Source organism: Mustela putorius, unplaced genomic scaffold (assembly GCF_011764305.1).
Source record: "Mustela putorius furo isolate JIRA1106 unplaced genomic scaffold, ASM1176430v1.1 tig00003899_pilon_pilon_pilon, whole genome shotgun sequence".
Taxonomy (NCBI): domain Eukaryota; kingdom Metazoa; phylum Chordata; class Mammalia; order Carnivora; family Mustelidae; genus Mustela; species Mustela putorius.
In genome coordinates, this window is record NW_025422048.1 from 522,568 (window position 1) to 546,906 (window position 24,339).

General features: G+C 51.6%; 1 protein-coding gene across 1 annotated transcript; it reads left to right on the forward strand.

Annotated features, from left to right (window-relative positions):
* The first annotated feature begins 3,100 nt into the window (after positions 1-3,100).
* On the forward strand, positions 3,101-23,983 carry MPP1 (MAGUK p55 scaffold protein 1). The gene is made up of 12 exons (XM_045067992.1): positions 3,101-3,307; positions 11,231-11,374; positions 11,607-11,685; positions 12,397-12,482; positions 14,205-14,273; positions 16,268-16,464; positions 17,864-17,970; positions 18,816-18,896; positions 19,725-19,805; positions 21,567-21,769; positions 21,954-22,028; positions 23,371-23,983. The coding sequence occupies exons 1-12, from the start codon at positions 3,206-3,208 to the stop codon at positions 23,545-23,547; spliced, it is 1,401 nt and encodes a 466-aa protein (XP_044923927.1). The 5' UTR covers positions 3,101-3,205; the 3' UTR covers positions 23,548-23,983.
* Positions 23,984-24,339: the final 356 nt, after the last annotated feature.

The following is a 24,339-nucleotide window of genomic DNA, read 5'->3' on the forward strand; positions in this document are numbered from 1 at the left end:
AGGGGCTGGATCCCTGGACCCTGGGATTGTCACCTGAGCTGAAGGCACGTAATCCACTGAGCCACTCAGGATCCCCCAAATTTTCTTTTTTTAAAAAGATTTTATTTCTTTAGACAGAGAAGGGTGCGGGGCAGAAGGAGAGGGACTCTCTGGCTTGAACCAAAATCAAGACTTGGACACCCAACCACTGAACCACCCAGGCTCTCCTGGGTTAATAAATTTTCTAACACTAAGCTAATCTTGAGTTCAAATATCTGAAGGTTTTGGTCCAATTTGGTTATCTGTTGTTCTGCTGGATCTCACCCTTGGGTCCTTGTTTTTTGATTTTATGTAGTATTTTATTTTATTTATTTTATTTTACTGTGAGCTGCAAGGGCCGAACTATGCTTATCAATTCTCAAGGGAGAATTTGTGTTGAGCGCTTTGTGGTAGACTCAGTTAGTCCTGCAGAAAATGGGTGAGTGTTTGCCAGGGACTCAAGACCACAGGACTGGGCAGTGACTGAAATGATGGCTTCATTTGGAGTGATGACAGTGTTCTGGAATGAGAGTGGTGATGGCCGTACAACTCTGTGATTATGATTATGCTAAAAGTCATTGAATTGTTCGCTTTTTAAAAAGATTTTATTTTTATTTATTTGCGAGAGAGGGAAGAAGACCATGAGCAGGAGAGAGAGGCAGAGGGAGAGGGAGAGGGAGAAGCAGGCTCCCTGCTGAACAAGGAGGCTGACTGGGGACTTGATCCCAGGACCACGGGATCATGACCCAAGCCCAAGGCAGATGCTTCACCAACTGAGCCACCCAGACCTCCCTGAATTGTTCACTCTAAGTGGGTGAATTTTATCTTGTCTTGGGCCAGCCCTCAGAGGAGGCCTGCTTCATGGGGAATTGGGAAAAAGGAAGAATGGTTTGGCTCAGAAGAAGCAAGGCCATGTGTTCTGCGGTTTCTGTACCTAGACTGTAGTTCTGAATACATTTCTCTGCGCACAGAGGAAGGTCTGGAAACCTAATATTCCAAAGTGGGTAAGGCTGTTCCCTCTGCGTATTGGGAAGGGGTGTAGGAGGGATTTTTCTGTGCTTTATGTATTTGTGTATTTCTGATTTGTTTTCTTCTTAGCTCATTCATACTGCATTGTGTGAGTATGCCACAGTTGATGGGCATTTGAGTTGTTCACAGGCTTTTGCTATGAACAAAACCATTTTCATGAGCATTGTTGTCCATGTTCTTTGTTGTACATATTCAAAAATTTCTCTTGGATATATATATGTAGGAGTAGAATGGCTGGCTAGGAGGGTAGATGTGTGAACTCATATGGACTCACATTGTCTCTCACAGTTGATATTTTAAGTCTTTTTAAATTTTGATAACTGGGTGGGTTTATAGTAGTATTTCATTGTGGTCTTGATTTGCATTTCCCTGGTCACTAATGAAGTTGAACATCTCTTCCTATGTTTATTTCTCCATATGTGAGATATTTAGTCATTTTTTTACCCATTTCTCTACTGGACTTTTAAAATTTAGTAATTTATAATCCTTTGTATATTTATAACAGGAATCCTTTGTCATTTGTGTATGTTAAGAATATTTTCTCCCAACGCATGTGTGGTTTTTTTTTTGCTTTTGACTTTGTCCTTTGGTAAGTAAGATTTCCTAATGTTAACAAAGCCAACTTTATCAATATTCCATATACTCGGTGGTTTTCCTGCATTGTTTTGTAAAGAAAACTTTTTCTTTTTTTAAAAAAGATTTTATTTATTTGACAGAGAGACACCTAGAGAGGGAACAGAAGCAGGGGGAGTGGAAGAGGGAGAAGCAAGCTCCCTGCTCAGCAAGGAGCCCCATGTGGGGCTCGATCCCAGGACCCTGGGATCATGACCTGAGCAGAAGGCACAGGCTTAAGGACTGAGCCACCCAGGTGCCCCAAGGAATCTTTTTCTATCCTCCAAAGTAAAAGTGGTGCATAAACAATGACTTTTGGAACACTGAAAAAAAAAGTTGTTTGCTGGTGTTTTCTTTCAAGAGCTTTTTGACATTTAAGTGTATTTTTGACATTTAAGTTCTTAATCCATCTGGAATAGATGGGGTTTGTTTTTTGTTTTTTTGTTTTTTTTGCATATGGCAGGGAAAGGTTTCGTATTTTATGTCTTTCAAAATAAGCAAGCATTTTCCAGCTTCACTTAATGAAAGTCTTTGTAGAGTCACCTACCCTCCTGGCTGTATCACGTAGCAGTTCTGCACCTGTACGGTGTGCTTCCGTGTTCTGTACTCTGTTCTACTGCTCACTTAACGCGTCCCTGTGCCGGGGTTGCTTCTTTCCTTTTCTGCTGTGTCTCTGTCTCTCTCAACTTTCTACGGTGCCTTTGGGCTCATCGTGGGGGAGGGCGCCATCAATCATGGGATCTCAGCCTCCTCTCGGAGAAAACAGGGCGATGCGGCTCTAACTCTTGCCCTCGGACTTTTTCCTTTTGGCTATGAGTTGCTGGAAGGTCCAAAGATTGTATGTGGAGGAACAAAGTGCTGATAACGCTGTGAGGTTCCTAGCTCGCGGTAGAGGAGGCCAGGTTTTCATCAGATGTGTGCGTGGGGACAGCTGCAGCCCTGTAAGCGCAGGAAGAGTTTGTTTTGTTCTGAAACCAACTAACCCTCACCCTAACCCTAACCCTTCCCTCAACAGGACTCCTGCTCTACCACCACCAAGGCTTCCCCTGTTCCCTCAAAATGTTTGTGGCATTAGCAGTAGGAGATGTGGCCCGAGACAAGGAGAAAGAGCTTGCCGTTGGGAGCAATCAGGCCTTTCATCACTGACTCGCTGACAGCGACGTAAATCACAGGGTACCTGCAGTCCAAAGAGCCTTAAAGGCATTTTCGCAACCTTCGGGCCCGCAGAGATTTCTGGGTAAAGCCTGCGGTCGAAGAGACATCTTACTGCTGCCCCGCGCAGTAGGCCGCGAGCATGGGCCGAGCTGGGGAACCCGCCGCGGTGCAAGCGCGCTTTTCTCTACACCCCTGAACCCTTCTGGGTCAGCCTCAGGGTCAGGGCGGGGCGAGGGGGCGGGGCAGAGGGGCGGGGCGAGGACGGTGCTCCGCCTCCGCCCCGCCCCGCGCGCCGCCTCCGCCGCCTCCGCCGCCCCGCAGGCCTGGGTTCTCGCACTCCCGGCTCCGCACTGCTCGCGGCTCGGCGGCCCCGCGTTCAGCCTCCGGCCGGATGACGCTCAAGGCGAGCGAGGGCGAGGGCGGGGGCAGCATGCGCACGGCGCTCTCCGACCTCTACCTGGAGCACTTGCTGCAGAAGCGCGGCCGGCCCGAGGTGAGAGGGCTCCGCGGTTCCCCGGGCGCGGGGTGAGGGGCCGGGACAGGGCTGCAGGCCGCGCCGCCCGCCGCGGCACCTGCGGGACTCCCTGGCCCGGGCCCCGGGGTGGGGTGGGGGGGGAGGGGCGTCCTCGGAGGAGAGGCCGAGGCGGCTGCCGGGGTCGACGTGGACGGCCGCAAGTGCTGGGGGTCGTTTTCCCCAAAGAGCCCCATGGACGTAGAAGTTAGGAGAGGCTGCGGCCTGTGCAGAGTGCTGCTTAAGGTCAAGGAAAACTTCTTCGTGGACGGAAGTCAGGGTCAGAGAAAGACTTTTAGGAACAGATCCCACAAGAGGAAACTGCCTGCTTGTTGTCGCTGGCGGTGTCGGGGTCGACAGAAAGGGCCGTTAAAATCCAGGTCGGCCTCCAAAGCGCTCACTCAGCGTCCCTCTGCATTTCAGGAAGGCCCCTTGTGCTGCCTCTGTGTATTGTCCGGTGGACAGGCACTCCCCAGATTCCAGAGGTGATTCCTGGAATGGGTGGTAGACAGCTGTTAACCTCCATCACCCAGGATGCCCGGAGAGGATGTTGACCGTTTTTGCAATTGTCTCTCGCAGTTCTGAGTGTGGATTTCACCCCTCAAAATAAGGTTGTCTCGTAGACAGGCGTGCATCATCAACACCCTCCCTGGGTGACTCCTAACCCAGAATATAGGCCCAGCAGCCCCTCCGCGTAGCCTGGCCTTCATCATGGGCTGGTGGTCAGGCACTATGAGTAAATGTCCACAGACAGAAAGAGAGACACAGAGAGCGAGAGCCAAGCGTCAGCTGCACTGTCCACAGGGACCAAGGCCCAGAAGTCAGACTGAGTCTCCTTCCTAGACTGCAGGATGGTTCAGGACACAGCTATTTCTGCTCACTGTTTTTATTTTAAATGTCTAATAAATAAGTCCTCAGAAATGTCTGTGAATCAATAAATGACTGAAGAGGTGGACATTAGAGATTTAGCGTAAGCTTCCACTTGCACATATGAGGACACTGTAGACCCACAGGTAAAGCAAACAGGAGAACGATAGACTGGGCCAGTAGCTCAAGGAAACAGGTGATAGGCGTCGGCGTGTTGTTCACACCTGCGTGTGCTTTCCAGCCATGATGGCGGGATTCTAGGCTTGACTGACTGCCGGCATGAGCAGGTGGGGAACACAGACAGAACTAGAAGGTCCGCAATGAAGTGTGCACTGGGAGCGAATCAGGATCTAAAAGCACCTGGCTCCTCAGAGGCATTCTCTATAATCAGTTCACTTGGCTGAGCCTTAACTTTTTAATAAAATCTCTTTATGAAATTGACTTCTGGCAGCTTTACTGAGGTGTGATTAACATACATGTAATTCATAAATTTATGCAGTCTGTTCAGTAAGACTTTGCATATGCATACAGTCATGTAACCATTACCCAAGTCATGAAAGAAAACATTTTCACCTTTCAGAAAGTTCCCTGGTGGTCCCTTATAGTCATGACCCCACCCCCAGAAACTTGGAAATCACCCTGGCAACAAGCTGAATTTTGACATGAGCATTTGGCCTTTCTCAGACTGCCTTATAAATGGACTCCAACTGTATGCGGTCTTTTCTATCAGGCCCCCTCCACTCAGCACAGCCAGAACCCCACATACAGCTAAATGCCCAGACCTTGTATAAACTGGCCTGCTGTTAGGGACGGGCTTGAGAGACTGCCTGCCCTGTGGAAGAGAGGCCCGGCCCTTGAAGGTTCTGTCGTGGTGCACACCCTTAGCATCTGTGGGTTGGTGGCACTGTTGAGTTCCTCCTCAGTTATTGAGCATGGGCTGCTGGCTGGCCAGTTTGGTGTTTGTAAGGATCTGAAGAAGATGAAAGAAAGTGTGCTAAATCCTTCAGCAGAGTAGCATCTAGATCGGCCACAGTGTGGACGTTGGAGGGAGAGTCTCCATTGATTTCTTGAGGTTCACCTTCCCTCTCAGACTCTTTATCTTTGCTGCCACCACGGGCTCTGCCTCTCGCTGTGTATCAGACAAGCTTCTGGGCTCTTTGTGCCCAAGATTTCTCTTCTCTGTCAGATGTACCTCCTTGGAGAGTTGTGCGTATGGTGACGGGAGATAATGCTTGTCCAACACTTGGACTTCCCTGGTACATTCAAGATCTCGCTAACAGCTGCCTGTCCCAGAGCATCAGCACATTTTGCTGTCCCAGAAAACCTGTGATGGAAAATGATGAAGCTGAAGACTTCATTTAAGGGGAATGCTTTTTGTGAAAGTTCTAAAGAGTCAAAACCCAGTTTCACTTTTTTTTAATAATAATTTTTTATTTTTTATAAACATATCGGTTTCACTTTTTTAAAAAAGATTTTATTTATTTATGTATTTACTGGGGGGAGAGAGAGTACAAGAAGAGGTAACAGTAGGGTTAAAAGCAGGATCCTCGTGGAGCAGGGAGTGTGAAGCAGGCCTCTATCCCAGGACTTTGGGATCATGATCTGAGTTGAAGGCAGATGCTTCACCAACTGAATAACGCAGGTGTCCCCGAAAGTTTCATTTCTGACTATAGTTTACATTTAATATTGAAAATGTATGGGGTCGTCTGGGTGCTTCAGTTTGTAAGGGTAGTTGAGTACCTGCCTTGGGCTCAGGTCGTGATCCTAGTCCAGCAGTGAGTCTGCTTTGTACTGTCTCTCACTGTGTCTCTGAAATAAATAAAATCCTTTAAAAATAGTTTTGCAGCAGATAGGAAGTATAGCCAGCCCATCTCCCATATTTAAGTATATTTCTTTTATTTGAGAAACTCAGAAGCCATCTCTGGCCTTATTCTTTGCAAATACATTTAGGTTGTGGAAGTCCTCCTACACCCTGCTCAAAACAGCACTTTCCTATGCAGTAGTGCATTGAGAATGTCTCAACATTTCCTTGGGCCTGTCCCACGTTGGGAAAGGACATAATAAAAACAGCCAGGCCATAGGTAAGCGTCAGCTCGCAGCCAGCTGTCGGTGCTTGGGCAGTTTTCCGCGTCCCGCCACGTGGGCGGTGGACTGTCGTGCGCAGGCTCACTGCCGGCCCACTGTGCGCAGGCGCAGGCTCACTGCCGGCCCACTGTGCGCAGGCGCAGGCGTAGCGAGCATTTGGCCTGTGGACCCGGTGTCTGGCGGACTGTCGGGCGTCGTTGGGGTTTGGCGTTCCAGGCCCGCCCAGCTGCATGTGTGAAGCCGTGGAGGTTCTCGTGGACTGGGGGCCTCTGGGTGTGATCATTCTTCGTGGTGGAAAGTCACATACTCCTCCCCAGTTGTGACAGTCAAAACATGTCTTGAGACACCGTCAAATGTTCTCCGGGCTTGACATTTCTTTGGTGCAGAGATTTCACCCGTAAGCAGGGAATTACTCAAACCTTTCAGTGTTCCTCAAAATGGAGGCGTAGGAAGGCAAGAGTGAGTCTGCGGAGAGGGGCCCTGAGCGTGGGAAATGGGAAGAAAACCTTTGAATTAGGGAACCAGAATTGTCTTGTCTGATTCTTCCCTTTTCCCTTTTCCTTCCCATAGAAGCAATACGTGTACCTGCATACATACGTAGGTTTTTGCTCAAAGTCACCTTCCCTGCAGGAGAAGGAGCCTTTGCCTCTGAACACTGGGTAGATAACGCGTTGGAAGGGGGTCTGCAGAGACTTGACCTTGGGCGTGTGTTGGCCGCGGATGTAGTGCCTGAGAAACAGTGCGTCCAGTTAACGTTCAATTGTAAGGTCGTTCTGGCCCGAAACTGCTGTCCCCGGCTCTGCCCCGGCTCTTGCCATCTGCGTGTTCCTTTCTGTTTTCCCTCGGTTTTCCGCGGTTCTATCCAGAATCCAACGCGGGCGCTGCCCTTGGTGGCGGCGGCGGCGAGTCCCCGGCAGGTCGAGCAAATGTTTGTTCCCGCCTACGCGGGCTGTCGCCAGCTCTGAATCCGGGCTTTATTCCCCCCCACACACCCCAACCCACGCCGAGTTTGTTTTTCGTGTCTTTCTAAATCCGGCTTCCTGTGAGCCGCAGCCTCTGCCCTGGGAGCCCCGGCGCAGATGTTTCCTCCCCACTGTCTCCCCTTCGACCAGAGCCCCCCTGCCTCCACCAGGGCTCGGGGACCTCCGGGCCCAGCCCCCGAGAGGAAGCGATTTTCAAGTTTGAAGCGAACTCTAGGACGTCCGCCTTTATTACTGGGTCAGTCACGTGGCGCTGGTAGCGATGGCGGCCGTGACTCACAGTAGCTCCTGCCCTAGGTGCCTGTGCAGGACTTAGGTTCCAGCTCAAGGGGACAAACTGGACGGGATGAACAATCCGGTGTATATCTCCCCAAGTGGAATGCATCGCCAGCTGTGCAAACAGACAAGTTAGGGCAGATCAGGGACCAGGACAGATGCCTGGTATGCGGTCAGCCCAAAGATGGACAAGTTTAGAGTCAGTCCCCAGCAGAAGGCAAGCGCCTTCCCCTTTCTCCTAAGCTCATTGTGGCCGGCTGCGTAGCAAGAAGCTTGGAATGCAGGGTCCTGAGGCAAAACTTGGCTCTGTGTCGCAACTCCTGTCTGCCCTTCTGCCCACCTCTCCTCTTTGTTCCCCTGCAGGCACCGCCGTCCTCACCAGTCAGAAATCCTTTGTGGAGCTCCATTTGCTAGTTCTGAGGAAAGCTGAAAACCATGTTCCGTGTCCTTTGAGCACTTACGATCTAAGATTACCTTAAACTTGATGGACACTATCTTTCAATTTATCATTTATGTTGCATGAATGAAAGAAGGAATTAATGACTTCCCCTTACAGTAATGAGCTGCGGAACGGGAGACTGCAGGACGTCACTATGTGAAGACTCCGGCACTTCATGTGGTCACAGACCCACAGACTGGAGCAGGGAATCACCTTGGCTGTGTGTGTGTGTGTGTATGTGTGTGTGTGTGTGGACACAGACGTCAAGGGTCAGTACACATATGTGTAACCTTGATCCCACAGTCATCTATCATGAGGAGATACAGGGGGCGCGTTGAAGGCATTTGCCCCATGAGATTGAGGAGCCATACGGGGACACTTCCCTGAAGCCCACCAGACCCTGGGGAGTGCGCACTGGCTCGGTAAGATTGAGCTGCTCAAAGCCAAGTTTGCTTTCAGAAGCCTTGCTATGGCCAGTGAGTTCTTGAGTTAGCACTTTGGAGATTTCCATTTCTCTTACTCATGGTTCGCAGCTGCTAAGTGAGTGTCACGGTGACTCCGCCACCACGGGGAACACCTTGACGGGTAAGCACATTCAAAAGACAAACCTCGGGGATAGCAGCTCTTGAACTTTGGCGACTGGAATGTATTCTGCCTCTGGTGAGCTTTGCTGAGTCCTTACTTTAAAGGCTGACGTGGTAAAAACAGTCTTTGCAATACAGCTGAGTAAGAGGAACATGGGGTGAGTGTGGCCATTATCTGCCTGTTCCAAGTTCACTATCGCATAGGCTTCTTCCCCTTCCAAGGGTCACTTTGTGCTCTGTGGACTGAGACTTTGTAATCTCTCACTGTGGGGCACATGCTGCAGGGTCCCACCAAGGCTGGAAGCTTGAGCGAATCATTGTCAGTGGCTTACTGCCAGAGCATTACAGTGTGGGGGGAGGAAAGCAGCCGCGGGGCCCGACTTGGTGGTACCGGGCATTAGTGCACATGACCACAACGGCAGTGCCTCCGGCCCAGGTGGGGCGCGCAGCTTTCTCAGCCCCACAGTTGTTGGTGGTGAGACATTCGTAAGTGAGGGCCCAGGACAGTCCCGAGTTAGATTTCCTGCTCTGAGGCCAGAAATGTGACACTTAACACCCATCGTCTTGGAGCAGCAGTCACACGGTCAGTGTCCCTGGAGTCCTCCTTCCAGAACACGTGCAGATAGACGGTCAGAGCGCCCAGAGCGCGCAGGTGGCCACTTTGAGAAGAGGAGGTCTCCCTTGCAGCGGGACTCTACCTCTCCTGTGCTTTCCTGAGTCTACTCATGGGAAGCGTACAAACTCACACCCCGTAGCTGCTTCGCTTTGAAGAGCATCAGCCACATGGTCCTGGGGCAGCGTGGGCCGTGCTTTCAAGAACTGTTTGGTCACTGTGTGTCGTGGCCTCTTACTTTCCTGAAAGCCGAGCTCTCCAGCGTGTCTTGTTGGCAGCCATTCTTTGGCAGCACACCATCTGGGCTGTAGTTGGGCTGCAGACAATGGCTGCTTTCGGCCGCGCCGCCAGGTGTGTTTTGCAGACAAGTTCAGTTCCGTCTGTGGGGCCTCAGTCGTCACGCCATCACACCGTACCAGGCCGCACGCTTGACACCAGTACAGCGTGTGAGTGTGCTTTGGTGCCACTGTGTCATGGGCACATGTGTATAAATGCCACACTCCAGCGCCACAAAGACCTCTGTGGTCCCACCCCTGGACAGCCCTGTGGCCCATCGTTCCTACCATCCCCAGTCCTTGGCAACCACTAATTTGTTCTCCATTTCTATAATTTTGTGAGTCTGAGAATACACAGCCTTTGGAGGTTGACTTTTTTCACGCCTCAGAGTGCCTTCGAGACCCATCCCAAGCTGTTGTTGTGTTTGTTAATAGTTTGCTCCTTGTTGTCACCGAAAAGTGTTTCGCAGTCTGGATGCCCCACAGCCACCTGCTGCAGTGACCCCCTTGTTTCTGAGGCCCCCACCCCGGGTGTGGCTGGAGTTTAGTTGAGCTTGTACACAGATACCGAACTTGCTCTTCCATAAACCAAGCTCAGGCCTGTTCTGCCTCCTCTGGTTGGCCATATTGTTTGTGACTTACTGTTTTATCTGGGGTGCGTGGCGGAGGCATTCAGAGATTTCCACTTGACCTTCCCCACTGTGCTAGCTCTTACCACAAGCTCGGGCCACTTCCACATTAATGGACTAGAAACAGGAAGAACCAGCAAAGGAGACAGAGACAACATCACTTCTGTGGGCTTCCTACCAAAAATGTACAACCTCAACCTAATCATGACAAAACATGGGGCAAACCCAAATTGAGAAGCTACAAAATAGTAGACCTTGACAAAAACGTCAAGGTCATGAAAAAGAAAGGCCGAGGAGATTTTCCAGATTAAGGGAGGCTAAAGAGATGTGAAAACTGAATGCATTGCATGATCCTGGATGCTGCTCTGGGAAAGAATATATATAGCTACAAAGGATGTTATTGGGATACTTGATAAAATTTGTAGAGAAACTGGGGACCAGATATAGTATTGTATCAATGCTAAATTTGGGGGGCACCTGGGTGGCTCAGTTGGTTGGGCGTCTGCCTTCACCTCAGGTTGTGATCCTAGGGTTCTGGGTTAGAGTCCTGAATCTAGCTCCCTGCTTGGTGGGGAGTCTGCTTCTCCCTCTCCCTCAGCCTGCCACTGTGCCTGTTTGTGTTCTCTCTCTATTTCTGTCATAAATAAATAGAATCTTCTAAAAAATGCTAAATTTTCATTTTTGAGAAACTTTTTGTTCTTAGAAAACACACAGAAGCATTTATGGGTTAAGGAGCATGGTGTCTTCAGATTATGTTCAAATGGTTCCAATTATTAAATTTCGTGGTATTTTCTTCTACAGCATAGTGCTGTGATGACATCCGTGTCCACATCTTTTGGTGCACATGGCACATGGCTGTGCATGTCTGTGGAAGGTTGGGAGAAAAGGGTCCTGGTGGAGAGGTCATCTTGGGCTAGGGTCGGGGTTCAGTGGTATTGTCATCATCCTGGGCCAGGGGCTGATCCTACATGCCTAATTCTCTTCCCGTTTGTAGCGGACTGGATAGACACGTTGGATAACATTTAATAAGTAGCTCCCATTGGTTTAGATGCCAAACTTGTGAAATAAGCTTTGGTTTTCCGAGCCTTCTAGATTGCAGACTGATGGCAGGCCTCTGCTGCTCCCTTACCCGTTGCTTTGTTGTTTGGACCTGCCAGGCTGTGGCGCACCAGGCAAATGCGGTGACCGAGGACATGTACACCAATGGCTCCGCTGCCCCAGGTAGCCCGACCCAGGCCAAAGGGCAGGAGGTGCGGAAGGTGCGACTCATACAGTTCGAGAAGGTCACGGAAGAGCCCATGGTAATCCCTTGTCATGCCCTACCACCCCGCTTCTTCACCCGCCCGAGTCCCCGCATCCGCAGGCTCCCAGCCCTCCCCCGGCGCGCTCCTCCTGGCAGCTCTCATGCCTCCTCCCATTGCGAACCCCAAGTACCCATGAAAAGTCTTTCTCCGAAGAAGCCCCTTCAGCCGTCCTGAAGATAACCCAAGAAGGAGCCGAAAATAACGTGTGCCGCGCTTTGTCCTCACACAGGGCATCACGCTGAAGCTGAACGAGAAGCAGTCGTGCACGGTGGCGCGGATCCTTCACGGTGGCATGATCCACAGACAAGGTATCCTGGGCTCCGGGGCTGTGCCTCCCCCGATGGCCCCGTCGAGTGGCGCGGGACGCGAGGGTCGCCCTCGTGACCAGGGCATCTCTGTGCGCTGGGGGTCAGGCCTGCCGGGGTCCGTGGCCAAGGTCTGAGCAGTGACAGTACAGCCTCTGCGCCAGCCCGGACGCGTGACTGGGACCCGGACCGTCTCGACTTCCCAGTGCTAACAGTTGAAGGGAAGATACACATTTAACAAAGCATTACAAGTACCGGTTGTCTCTCCTTCACATGAAGGGGCCGTCGGTTTTCCGATGCATCGTTTGGTAAAATCTCTGTGTGGTGGGGCGGGGGGGGGGATATGTCTCAGTGGCCGTGGTCGTCGCTGCTTGCATCCCGACTTGTGCCAGCCTCTGAGCCCTGCCCTCTTCGGTCCTGACTTTGTTTTCTACCCAGGGCGACGCAGATACTGGTAACTGCTCCGCACATAGACTCTAACCGTTGGTTAATGTGACCATTAGGTGGCAGTTGTGGGTTTTAGCTAAATGACAGAGCAACGTGACACTTGCCAAGGACACAGTGCTTTTGTCAAGTGCTTGCCTTGGCACATCCCTCAGGGGCTCAGAAGAGCCATCCCCTCCTCCCGCGGTCATGTAACGTGCTCTGGGTCATGCCCACTTCCCTGTGGTGTCTTGTCATGCTCTTTGCCGACGGAGTCTTCATTTCGCGCAGGCTCCCTTCACGTCGGGGATGAGATCCTGGAGATCAACGGCACCAACGTGACTAACCACTCAGTCGATCAGCTACAGAAGGCAATGGTGGGTATTTTCTGCTTTTGTGTTTGTGAGGTGTGGATACACATTGGTGTCAGTGGGCAGTGTTTTCCCATCAAGTCTTTGTACCTCACCAAGGGGACTCTTCCCACCGCTAATCTCTATTCTGTGCAGGAAGTGGCCGTTCTCTACTTTCATCTAGTACATTTCTAAAACAAGGCAAATGGCCCAGAGTATCTCCCTAGGAAGGACACTGGACTGGGTGTCAGAAAGCGTTGGTCTTTATTGGCAGCTCTGAAACCCGGCTGTCCTTGGGTCTAGCCTTACAAACAGGTGAAGTCATTTCTCTGTCATCTGCAAACTGCAGGTAGAAGTCCCTCTGCACAGATCGGTTATGGAGAGTAGACGGGAGATTATAAATGCAAAGGTGAGGGGTGTCTGGCTGGCTCAGTCAGAAGAGCCATGACTCTTGATCTTGGGGTTGTGAGTTCGAGCCCCATGCTGAGCAAGAGCTTACTTCAGACAACCGAAGCAGACCCCACCTGGGGCCGTCGGGTGTGGTTGGCCACTGCCCGCAGGAGACACCCGTCAGGCACTCAGCAGTGACCAGGGCTGTTGAACCAGAGAGCTGGGATCTGCTCTCATGAAAAGGCCTCATGTGGTACCTGGCTGGCTCCATTGGAGGAGCGGGTAACTTAATCTCGGGCTATGGAGTCTGAGCCCCACGTTAGGTGCACAGTCTACCTAAAAGAACAATGGACAACAACGACAACTAAATGAGGTGACGGGCCACATTTATCTTTAGAAACAACCCAAGTCCTATACATTGTGTACCCAAGGACAGAGCCTCAAAAGACTTGAGGCAAAAACCGTAGGGAGGAAAAAAAGAAATCCCCTATTTTCGTCCAGGGTTTCAGTATCTCTTCCTCACTGATCAGAGGAAGCACCCGGGTACGTTTTGAACCTGATGCAAGTACACGGTATCAAAGCCCGTGCCCGCAGCCTCCTGGGCTGATGAGGAGCTCACTGCTGGGGTGCTGGGGGGCTCAGGTCATGATCCCAGGGGCTTGAGCTGCCTGCTCAGCAGGGAGTCTGCTTCTCCCTCTCCTGCTCCCCCTGCTTGTATGATCTTGCTGTCTCTCACATAAATAAAGTCTTAAAAAATCCTGAACCTCCATGTGCCTAATGACAGAGCTTCAAATAAATAAATAATTAAAATCTTTAAAAAAAAAAAAAAAGATGTCTGTTGCAGCAGATAGTGAAAAAAGCTGGCCACCACCAGCATGCCCAGTAACGAGGAGTACAGCTGAACCGACAGCGTGTTACAGAATGCTCTACAGAGTATAATCCCCTTTTTGTTAAAAAAAATTATTTTTGAAAAATAAATACATATGAGTATGGACCTATGTACAAACATTTGCAAATGTTTTCTTTGGCATGGAGAAAAGTATGGGTATGTGTGGACCAGATTCATTTCAGTTTGTCTGGAAACCTTTTAGGGTTGAGTGTGGGGAGGAGGCAAAGTCATTCGCTTTTTCTTCATTATTCTTTGTGCATCTCCAAGTTGTCCCATTGGCTTATGGGGGCACATGAGACTTTGATATTGGAGAAGGAATTGTCCTACAAAGTTTCAAGGTGTATGGTAAAGATGGGTGTTGGAAAAAAAAAAACACTTTTTGGGGATCTTCAGGGCAAAAATAAGACTTTATGAAACCCCAGATCATCTATTATATGTCCATTATAGTTTTATTTCTCCTTTCTCAATAGAAAGAAACCAAAGGAATGATCTCATTAAAAGTAATTCCCAACCAGCAAAGTCGTCTTCCAGCACTGCAGGTAGGTGACGCCATTTATTGAGATTTGACTGAAATGAAATGATTCTCATTTTAAGTTCTCAGTATAGCATAAGTGTAGCTGCCTGGGGCTTTCCGAACGCAGGTGCAAACAGGCAGACCTTCCCTCTGTAAGGAGTAACCGATGTGGAAGGAAGGAGGGAAATGGAGACATGACAATTCGCAGGAGGAAAAATACAAATGGACATTGAACGTATGGAAAAATGGCCAGTTTTACCAGTCAGCAGAGAGACATAAAATGTGTGCAGTATCATTTTACGCCAAGCAAATTGGCAGATATTTTTTAAGATTTTATTTATTAGAGAGAGCATGAGTTGGGAGGGAGCCGAGGGAGAAGCAGGCTCCCCGCTAGACAGGGAGCATGATGGGGGGCTCAATCCCAGGACCCTGAGATCATGATCTGGGATGAAGGCAGACATTTCACCAACTGAGCCACCCATGTGCCCTGCAAACTGGCAAATATTTTTAAAAACAGTAATAAATTAGGGGTGCCTGGGTGGCTCAGTGGGTTGAGGCCTCTACCTTCGGCTCACGTCATGATCTCAGGGTCCTGGGATCCAGCCCCCCATCGGGCTCTCTGCTTGGTGGGGAGCCTGCTTCCTCCTCTCTCTCTGCCTGCCTCTGTCTGCTTGTGATCTCTTGGTCTCTGTCAGGTAAATGGATGGAATCTTAAACAAACAAACAAACAAAAACAAACACACACACACAAAAAAAACAGTAATAAATAGCTCAGGCACTGATAATGCCAGAGCAAAGAGTCTTAAGAGCACTTACTCAAAATTCGTGGAGACTCTACCTCGTACACATTGCTCTGTGAGAAATTGGAGGTAACATACAGAGCAGTGGGTCCACGCCCAGTCTGCAGACAGCTCAGCCTTGGTGGAGGAGAGTGTGTGGATTGGCCGTTGGCAGGGGATGTGTGTGAGAGTGCGGGTCATTTGTGCTATTGTGGCAAAGTTTTCTCTTTGAACAAACTTTTAAAACTGAAGTTTGGGTATACGTGGGTGACAGTGACTTTCACTTGGCCAGAGATGGGACATGACTAGGCGCCCCTGTACCCTGACTTCGCACGTCGAAGACAGCTGTCACCCCTTGGGGAATGAATGTAAAGGGAATCTGTCCTCACCGTGGCCGCTCGGCAGTGCGTCTGTGCTGTTGCATAGGCAACCCCTTTTCGTTCATTTGCCTCAGACCCTCGCCAGTACTTTTTCCTCACTTTGACCGTTGTGGCATTAATCTGCATTTCTCTGGTGACTAATTACAGTCAGCTCCTTGTTTTACGTTTTTCTCCACTTGGATGCCCTCCTTTGTGAAGTAGCCATTCAAGGCATTTTCTTCCTGATTTGTAGGTGCTTTCTGTGTATTCTGGCTAAGAATCTCGCCCTGTGTCTGTCTGAGACGAGCCTTAATTCTTCTTAGTTCTTAGTTACATTTGGAGACATTTGCCGTCAGAGCCAGTGGGGCCTGTGTGTTTGGGAGCAGGGGAGGGATAGAGGAGGTTCCGTAGCGGCTCTCAGTGCTTTTTCGTGGAGATAGAGTGGCTCATATTTTCAGTTTCTTGTGTCGCTTTTGGAAAGTTGTGTTTCGTAAAGGATTTGTCAAGTGTATTCATGTGAAATTGTTCACAATATCTCCTTGGAACCTTTTAAACATCTTTAGGATGTCTACCTATCTTTTACACAGTGATTTTTATAGTTGGCCTGGTAATATCAGTAGACAACTGTACTTAGGTAAGTCCTTATTCTTGGAAAATGAGCTTGACTCCCATATTGCAGTCTTGTAAATAATGCTGTAGTGAACATACTTTTCCATACATCGTAACTGACAACTTGTGCTTAGAAGGGCATCTTGTAGACAAAGGGTATCCATATTTTAAGACCTTTGACACATTCGTAATTGTTTATTTAACATACCATGAAAAGATTTCCCAAGGAAACATGCATTTCCTATAGTAGCTGCTTTGTCCTTACTTTTCAGATGTTCATGAGAGCCCAGTTTGACTATGACCCCAAAAAGGACCATCTGATCCCTTGCAAGGAGGCAGGACTGAAGTTTGTTACTGGGGACATCATCAAGATAATCAACAAAGATGACAGTAACTGGTGGCAGGGGCGGGTGGAAGGTTCCTCCAAGGAATCCGCAGGATTGATCCCTTCTCCTGAGCTGCAGGAATGGTGAGCCGCTTTTGTAAGGGTGAAGTGGGCCAGTGCGGGGGACCCAGGCTCGCCACACGTGGTCACCTAGCTGCACTACTCTGTTTCTTGGCCGAGCCAGCCTCCAGCCTTACCTGGCATGACGGTTGTGGGGGCTGCAGCAAGCCTATGGGCTTGGCTCGCAAGCCGGTACAGGTAAAGGACCCTGAATTGTGGTTGACCTCATCTCTGGGGCTGACCCTGTGGAAGTCATCCAAACCACAGCCAGTGTCCTACAGAAGGAAACTCTTCCAATTAGAGCAACAAAGGAAGGGCATCTGGCTGGCCCAGTTGGTAGAGCGTGTGGCTCCTGGTCTCGGGGTTGTGAGTTCGAGGCCCACATTGAGGGTGGAGAGGATCTAGAAATAAACTCTTAAATTTGGAATCAGAGCAAAAATGAAAGATAGTGCCAGCCCTGCGTGCTCATGGTGACAGACCCAAATAGGTTGGCTGTGGCTTCTGGGCCATTTTCAGAGGCAGCACGTGTGAAGAACACTACAGGCAAGAGGCTGAGGAGGGCCTGGCAGTGGCCGCTGTAGCTCAGCGACGTGTGCCATCGGTATCGTAAGTGGGGTCTGCTGAGGCCTGCCTGTCTGTGGGCAGCACACGCTTCATCGCGCTCCAGACGGTCCGTGAGGCACTTTCACAGACATTCTCTGCAGCTCCCACAATGGCTCTGCAGACACGCCTCCCATGCCTTTCTGGAGAGTTCATCCAAACACTTGGCATTGGAAATGCGTCCAGGATGAAGTGACCCCCCTCCCGCCATCACATCCTTCTCAGTGCAGCCCGACTGTTCGAGCTGGGCTCCTCCGTACTGGTCTAAAGCATCACATCCTTCTCAGTGCAGCCCGACTGTTCGAGCCGGGCTCCTCCGTACTGGTCTAAAGCATGCTCATTGCAGACCCAGAGCCTTCTACTCCCAGGGAAGGGGTGAGGGTGGGAGGGGGGCAGGAGAGAGGGCAACTGAGGCCGGACCAGCAGGGACACTGAGAGCAGGAGACTGGGGGGCCGCGTATGAGAGAGACCCAGAGACTGGGGAGAGGCTGAGAAACAGACACAGAGAGATGGCGGGGAGGGGGGAGGGCCAGGCTGAGAGCCAGGAGGGGCCCCTCCTAGGGGGAGGGGCCGGGATAAGACACCCGCTGAGGGCTGTAAGAGATGGGAGGGTCAAAGTCGTTTTGGCAGATTGGTCTGGAGGTCATCCAGTTTGCAAGATTTTATTATTAAGTGATCTCACCTCCTAACCTGGGGCTTGAACTCCCGGAGCTGACATCTGGCCCCGCGGGCGTCCCTGGTCCGGAGGGTTCGGGCGCAGGTGGGCAGCCTGGGCTTTGGCGCTGAGGCTCCCCTGACGTTCTGGGTCATCTTGTCCTGCCAGGCGGGTGGCAAGTGTGGCTCAGTCCGCGCCCAGTGAAGCCCCCAGCTGCAGCCCGTTCGGGAAGAAGAAGAAGTACAAAGACAAGTATCTGGCCAAGCACAGCTCAAGTAAGTTTCCCGGGCCCCCCCTCTGCTGCATGGCGGTTCGGGGGACGGTGTCGCGTGAGGGGGACCGTCGCCGCGGAGAGCAGGCCGTGTCCTCTGCTTTCCGTTCATGACAACATTCGTCTTCCCAGTACACGGGAAGGAAAGCTACTGGTCTGCTCCCAGCCGCGCACTCCTCACTCCTCAGGTAGTCAGCCGCACAGCCTTCCAGAACTTTCTCAGTGTGTCTGTGCCATCAGCATGACCAGCTCATGATCTGAGCAGCCCCAGAGAAAGGCGTGTTTTCCCAAGAACTAATAGTGATTTTGTTTTTTTACCTACCGTGGAAGGTAATAGAAATACACAGCAACTGTAAATGGCTTCAGCAGGTCGAGTACTCGGCCGCCGTCCAGCTCCTGCCCTAGCCGTCGGCTTTCCTTGTGTGGCTGTGTCCGCCGGGCGGGTCGGGGACACAGGCCGGGCAGACGTGCGGGGGGCTCCAGAGGGTTCGAGGGGTGAGCGTCCGAGGAATCCCCAGACGGTCGTACGCGGCCGCAGGACGTGGGAAGAGCCCGGCCCAGAGCCGGGGGAGTGTGTGCGGCGTGTAAGCATGTGCTCCGCCGGCCCGGCCTCCGTCTTGTCCCTGCTGACGGCGGCCATGCGGCAGTGTCCCAGCTGTCCCCTGCATCCCCTGGCCAGCTTACATGAAGACAGCGGGGGGCACTTAAGGCTCTTGTAGCTGTCGCCTACCAGAGGTTGCCTTCTGACACCGAGATACAGCCAGGTCACCGCGAGTCCAGGCCCATGTGCCCCTGCCACGACCTTCTTGGCTGTGCCTGGGCACATCGCTTGGCCTTCTTTGTCCGCAGTTTTTGACCAGCTGGATGTTGTTTCCTATGAGGAGGTTGTCCGGCTCCCTGCGTTCAAGAGGAAGACCCTGGTGCTGATTGGTAACTTCTCCGGCTGTCGCGTGGCTGGTTCGGTCCGTTCGTCCAGGAAGGATGCGAAGAGGGAAAGGGGCTCCAGGCCCGGGCTCCGAGTCCTCACAGCTGTGCCCTCAGGGTTTAGCCTCCTAAGTGGTGCGGCAGCTAAGTAGTTGCGGTGGGTTTAACCCCCGCCCCAGCTTGCAACATTAGTTGCTTCGAGGAACTCCGTTACAGCTCCGGAGAAATTCCCAGGAAAAATGCTCCTTTAAATTCAGTTCCACTGGGATGTCTGGGCAGCTCAGTCGGTGCAGCATCTGCCTTCAGCTCAGGTCATGGTCCCGGGGTCCTGGGATCGAGTCCCGCATCGGGTTCCCCATTCAGCGGGGAGCCTGCTTCTCCCTCTGCCTGCTGCTCCCCCCGCTTGCGCCTTCTCTCTCTCTCTGTCAAATAAATGAAATCTTCCCAAAAAATGAGTTCCACTAATTTCAGAGAGTTCAGTAAAGCAAGTATCTTGATAAAAGAGAAGAAAATCCCGTGTGTTAGCTGCTGCTCTGGAAACAACAGTTACGTTCTGAGTCCTGATCCTCGGCCCTTAGAGCCTCCTCTCCCAACTGGGACAAAGGGCTTAGAGCCCCAGACCATGCTGGCCCCTCCCTGACCTCAGTCTGGAAGCCACACCAGTGCTCGCTTCGGCAGCACATATACTAAAATTGGAAGCCACACCAGCTCACTGTCACCCACGTCCCTTTTTGAAGCCTGTCCCTGCCTTTGTCTCTGGGGAAAGAAATGGAAGCCTTGATGACAACAGTAGCCTGGTTCCCATCTTCAAGCCTTTCTTTTCTCCGTCCACAGGAGCCAGTGGCGTTGGCCGCAGCCACATTAAGAATGCCCTACTCAGCCAGAACCCAGACAAGTTCGCGTACCCTGCCCCATGTGAGTAACTCTGGGGTCCTCCGAGTGCCCTTATCTGTGTGCGACTTTATCGTACATGATTAATGATAAAAACAGAGCACAGTTGGGAAGGATGCAAGTGTGTGTACGTAACTGCTGTGTTGCTGTTCTCTGTGCTGTTCGCCTGCATAGCAGAGGCTGGTGAAGATGCTGTCGTCCAGCTCTAAGCAAGCAAGCAGCACTGCTGTGCTGCCTGGCTGGCTCCGTTGATGGCACGTATAGCTCTGGATCTCTGGGTTGCAGGTTCAAGACCTTTGTTGGGTGCAGACATTCCTTACAGATACAATCTTTAAAAAGTTCTTACTTTGTTCATGTTACTTTATATTACCAACATTTTATCATGTGCCTAAATCCTAGTCCTCTGAGTGGCTATAGCTATACACCACTGCTTGACATCTAGGCTGCCTCTGATTTTCCAGAAATGTCTTCTGAATCACAGCAGCGCTCAGGAAAGGCACAGTCTGGGCAGTCGTCCTCAATAGAACAATCAGGCCAGTGGTCAGGTTAGGGTTAGAGGTTAGGGTTAGGAATCCGAGGCCTTGCATTCCCAGAATCTGCATAGTCTGATTGTGCTTATCAGAGTAGGAAACGGGATTCTCTGTTTGTTTGTTTGTTTTTAAGATTTTATATATTTATTTGAGAGAGAGTGTTTGAGAGAGAGAGAGAGAGAGAGATCACGAACAGGGGGAAGGGGTAGAGAGAGAAGCCGACTCCCGGCTGAGCAGGGAGCCCAGTGTGGGGCTCAAACCCAGGCCCCTGGGATCATGACCTGAGCCGAAGGCAGAGGGTTAACCCACTGAGCCATCCAGGCTGAAAACTAAATTCTGAATCTGCTATTAGTATTTTTTTACTCCTTGCTTCTGTATTTTGGCTTTAGGGATAAGTGACATGCCACAGGCAGAAAGCAGACGGCCCTAGGTTGAGGAATGAGTGGGAAAGTTTGAAAGTAGAAATAGCCAGTAAAGAAGAGTGTTTGTTTTAGGAGATGGGAAGAGAGAGGCCTGAGCACTTGTGGATTGAGAGACGAACAGGATGCATCCACTGGAGACGGGTGCTAGGGGTTGGGTCGCAAGCCGTGATATGTGGAGCACGTTTTAGAGGACAGTCTATATGAATAATAGTAAATGTTATGACTAAAGAATGTTCCGACATTTAACAAAATGAGTTTAAACCAAACCAAAGTACTCTTCTTTCCACGCTATAAAAAGGAAATTTTACATACGCTTTCAAGAAATCCTAACCATAGCCCATAGATATGCTTTAAATATATAATCAGGGGCACCTGGGCGGCTCAGTCAGTTGGGGACCTGCCTTCAGCTCAGGTCAGAATCCCAGGGTCCTGGGATCCAGTCCCATGTCAGGCTCCCTGCTCAGGGGGAAGCCTGCTTCTCCCTCCCTCTCTGCCTTCCGCTCCCCTGCCTTGTGCACTCTCGCTCTAACAAATACATAAAATATTTTAAAATATATATAATCAGCTGTCCTTTCTCTAGTTCTGAGCTCTCATATTCCTGGGGTTGGTGGTTTAAGAGGTATGTAACTTCATATAGGAAAAGGGATAGGAATTTTGTACATTGGGCTTTGCCGCTTGAAGGTCCAGTACCTTCTAGATAGACAGGGCGTTTCCTGCTCTGCGGGATCCTGTGCACCGAAGGCAGCTGGGATTCATGAACAGAAGCCATGGGCCAAGGCCCTAGGGGACGGTGAGGACCCCCAGTTTCATCGGGCATTTGGCTTCTTGTGTAGACACGACACGGCCGCCCAAGAAGAATGAGGAAGACGGGAAGGAATACCACTTCATCTCTGCCGAAGAGATGGCCAGGAGCATCTCCGCCAATGCGTTCCTGGAGTTCGGCAGCTACCAGGGCAACATGTTTGGCACCAAATTTGAAACCGTGCACCAGATTCACGAGCAGGACAAGATCGCCATCCTTGACATTGAGCCCCAGGTGGGGAGGCCTGGCAAGGCGGGCACAGATGAGGTTTGGTGCACGTGGTTTTGGTGGAATTCTCTATACCCAGAACAGTTGTACTGGGAAGGATGGAAACAGCACTGGGCTTGGTGATGCTCAGAGATATGTAACAGGAGGAAGTCATCAGGGTGGCTAACTCCGGCCCTTCCTCTTCTTCTAGACCCTGAAGATTGTCCGCACGGCGGAACTCTCACCATTCATCGTGTTCATCGCACCTACTGACCAGGGCGCTCAGGTGGGAAGCCGGGGTCCGCAGGGCGGGTGGAGGTTCCTTGGGTTCACCAGGACTGGGACATGAGTCCAGAGCTCAGCCTGTGACCAGAGCTCCCCTGAGCCTCCTGGCTATTGCTGCCCTTCTTCCTGCAAGACCAAGAAGCCAAAGGGCATGGGGCTCATTTGCTTTACTTGGAAGACACTTCCTAAACTGCTTGGTAGGCCAGCATCCGTGCCAGCTCATGCACAGAATAAATCAGGAACAGTCCGAGGTCCACAGGTGCTGGGGGTCCAGGGGCAGAAATGGGCACTTTGGCAGGTGCTGACGCTGGTGCAACGTGGGCTTCAGTGGGAAGAACAGAGATGGCTGAAGCCCCCATTCCGCCAGGGGTGTAGCGTGGCTGTGGGGAGAGAGGAAGAGCCAGGAGACCCGAGATTTACTGAGAGGGCTGCCCCTGCTCAGCACGCCTTGGAGTTCCTGTCCGCACTGTTGTTGAGCACAGTGGAGCGCTCCTTATCCGTGTGGTTGAGCCGCTTCAGCCTTCGTGGCCGCGTGGCATCCCCTGTGCACACGTGGCAGGACCGTGCTGTCACCAGTCCCACCCGGCCGTCCTGGATACTGTTGTGCGCCGTGGCCAGTGTGTGTGGCAGGGTTGCCAGGTGCTTGCGATGGGGACTGAGAGCTCGCTGGGAGGGCGCTTATTCCCCTGTGCGGGAGCGTGTTACTGGTTACTGGTTTGACGGGTCTGGGGAAACGGAGCCTCACTACTTTCCTCTGTCACCGCTAAGGGCTTGCGTGTCCTCCCGACTGCTGAGGGCCATTTGTATCTCTCCTGCCAACTGCCTGGTCCTGTCCTTAGCTCGTTTTGCTCTTGGCTCATTAGTCTTTCTCCCACCACTGTCCAGGAACTCGGATTCGGCTATCGCCCTCTGTGACGGGCGTAAGCGTTGCTCCTCATTCAACACAGCTTGGGGCACTTCTTGCAATGTAGATGCTTTTATGGAGTTATGTCTTTTCCTGGCCAGTCGTTCAGGGTTCTAGAAAGAGGGCTGGGGTCATAAGTCACCCTGCCCTTGTCCTAGAATGGCCACCACAGTGGCAGCAGCAATGGCAAGACGCTGTTCGAGTCCCTGCTGGGCTCCGGTATGGCCTCGTTCGAGAGCCCGTATGGACTGCGGTGTTCTGGTCTCTCCGGCCCGCTGGTAGCCGCTCTCAGCGGAGGCCTCCGGGGCTGGAGTCGTGAGGCCTGGGACTCTGAGCCAGGCAGGGGTCCCCACAAGCGACATCCCTCACAGCCCATCCACAGCCTGTGGGGCCGCCATGCCGGGAGCCCACTCCAGCCCCGCGTGTCGTGTCTTTGCAGACGGAAGCGCTGCAGCAGCTGCAGAAGGACTCGGAAGCCATCCGCGGCCGGTACGCGCACTACTTCGACCTCTCGCTGGTCAACAACGGCGTTGACGAGACCCTCAAGAAACTGCAAGAAGCCTTTGACCAGGCGTGCACATCTCCACAGTGGGTGCCTGTCTCCTGGGTTTACTAAGCTCGCGGGAAAGGGGCACCTGCTCCGTGCCTGTCCCTAGAGGTCTGCTCCACTCTCCTTGCTTTCACGCAAGCAGGGACTCTACACCTGCTTTGTCCGTTCCCAGCGCTCTGCAGTTGTTCTACCTAGGCCGGTGGGGGTCAGTCTTGCTCAAGTTTCTTGGCTGGGCTCGGATTTTCCTGAGAGACGGAGCCCCATTGACCGGGCTTCCAGGAATCTGAAGCCCATAGTACTATCAAAATGCAACTGCTAATCAGAGGAAAGGGCCTCCTCATTCCTTAAAGCCTCTGCTCCTCCACCTGTAATCACTGGGCCTCTCCCGTGTCTCAGCATCTGTAACCTCGACTTTCTAACATGCCAAACTGCAGCGGCTGTGCAGTACGATGTCTGCTCTAGGGAAACCCTCCAAAGCAATAAAAACGTTGCTGTGTTAAAATGCTGAGACTTTGTCAATCTCTGGGTCCCTGGAGAGAGAAAGGGCACCACCCGTGAGCCCCCCAGGACGGCATCCACCAGTTGCTTCTCCTGGATTCGGAGGTCGCCCTCAAGCACACAGAGGCCAAGGCACCCCGAGCTCCTGTGAGGGCGCATGCAGGGCAGGGCACCATGTGGTGCTGCGTGTGGACCAGAGCAGACATGTGACCTGTCACACAAGGTGGCCCGCAAAGGTGTGATCAGTCCATTCTTTTCCTGGCAGCCATTCCTTAGTTTTCTCCTCATTCTCCAGACATGGTTTCCAGAGCAGCCCCATGATCAGCTGCTCAAATTAATCTGTACGCAGGGGGAAATGGC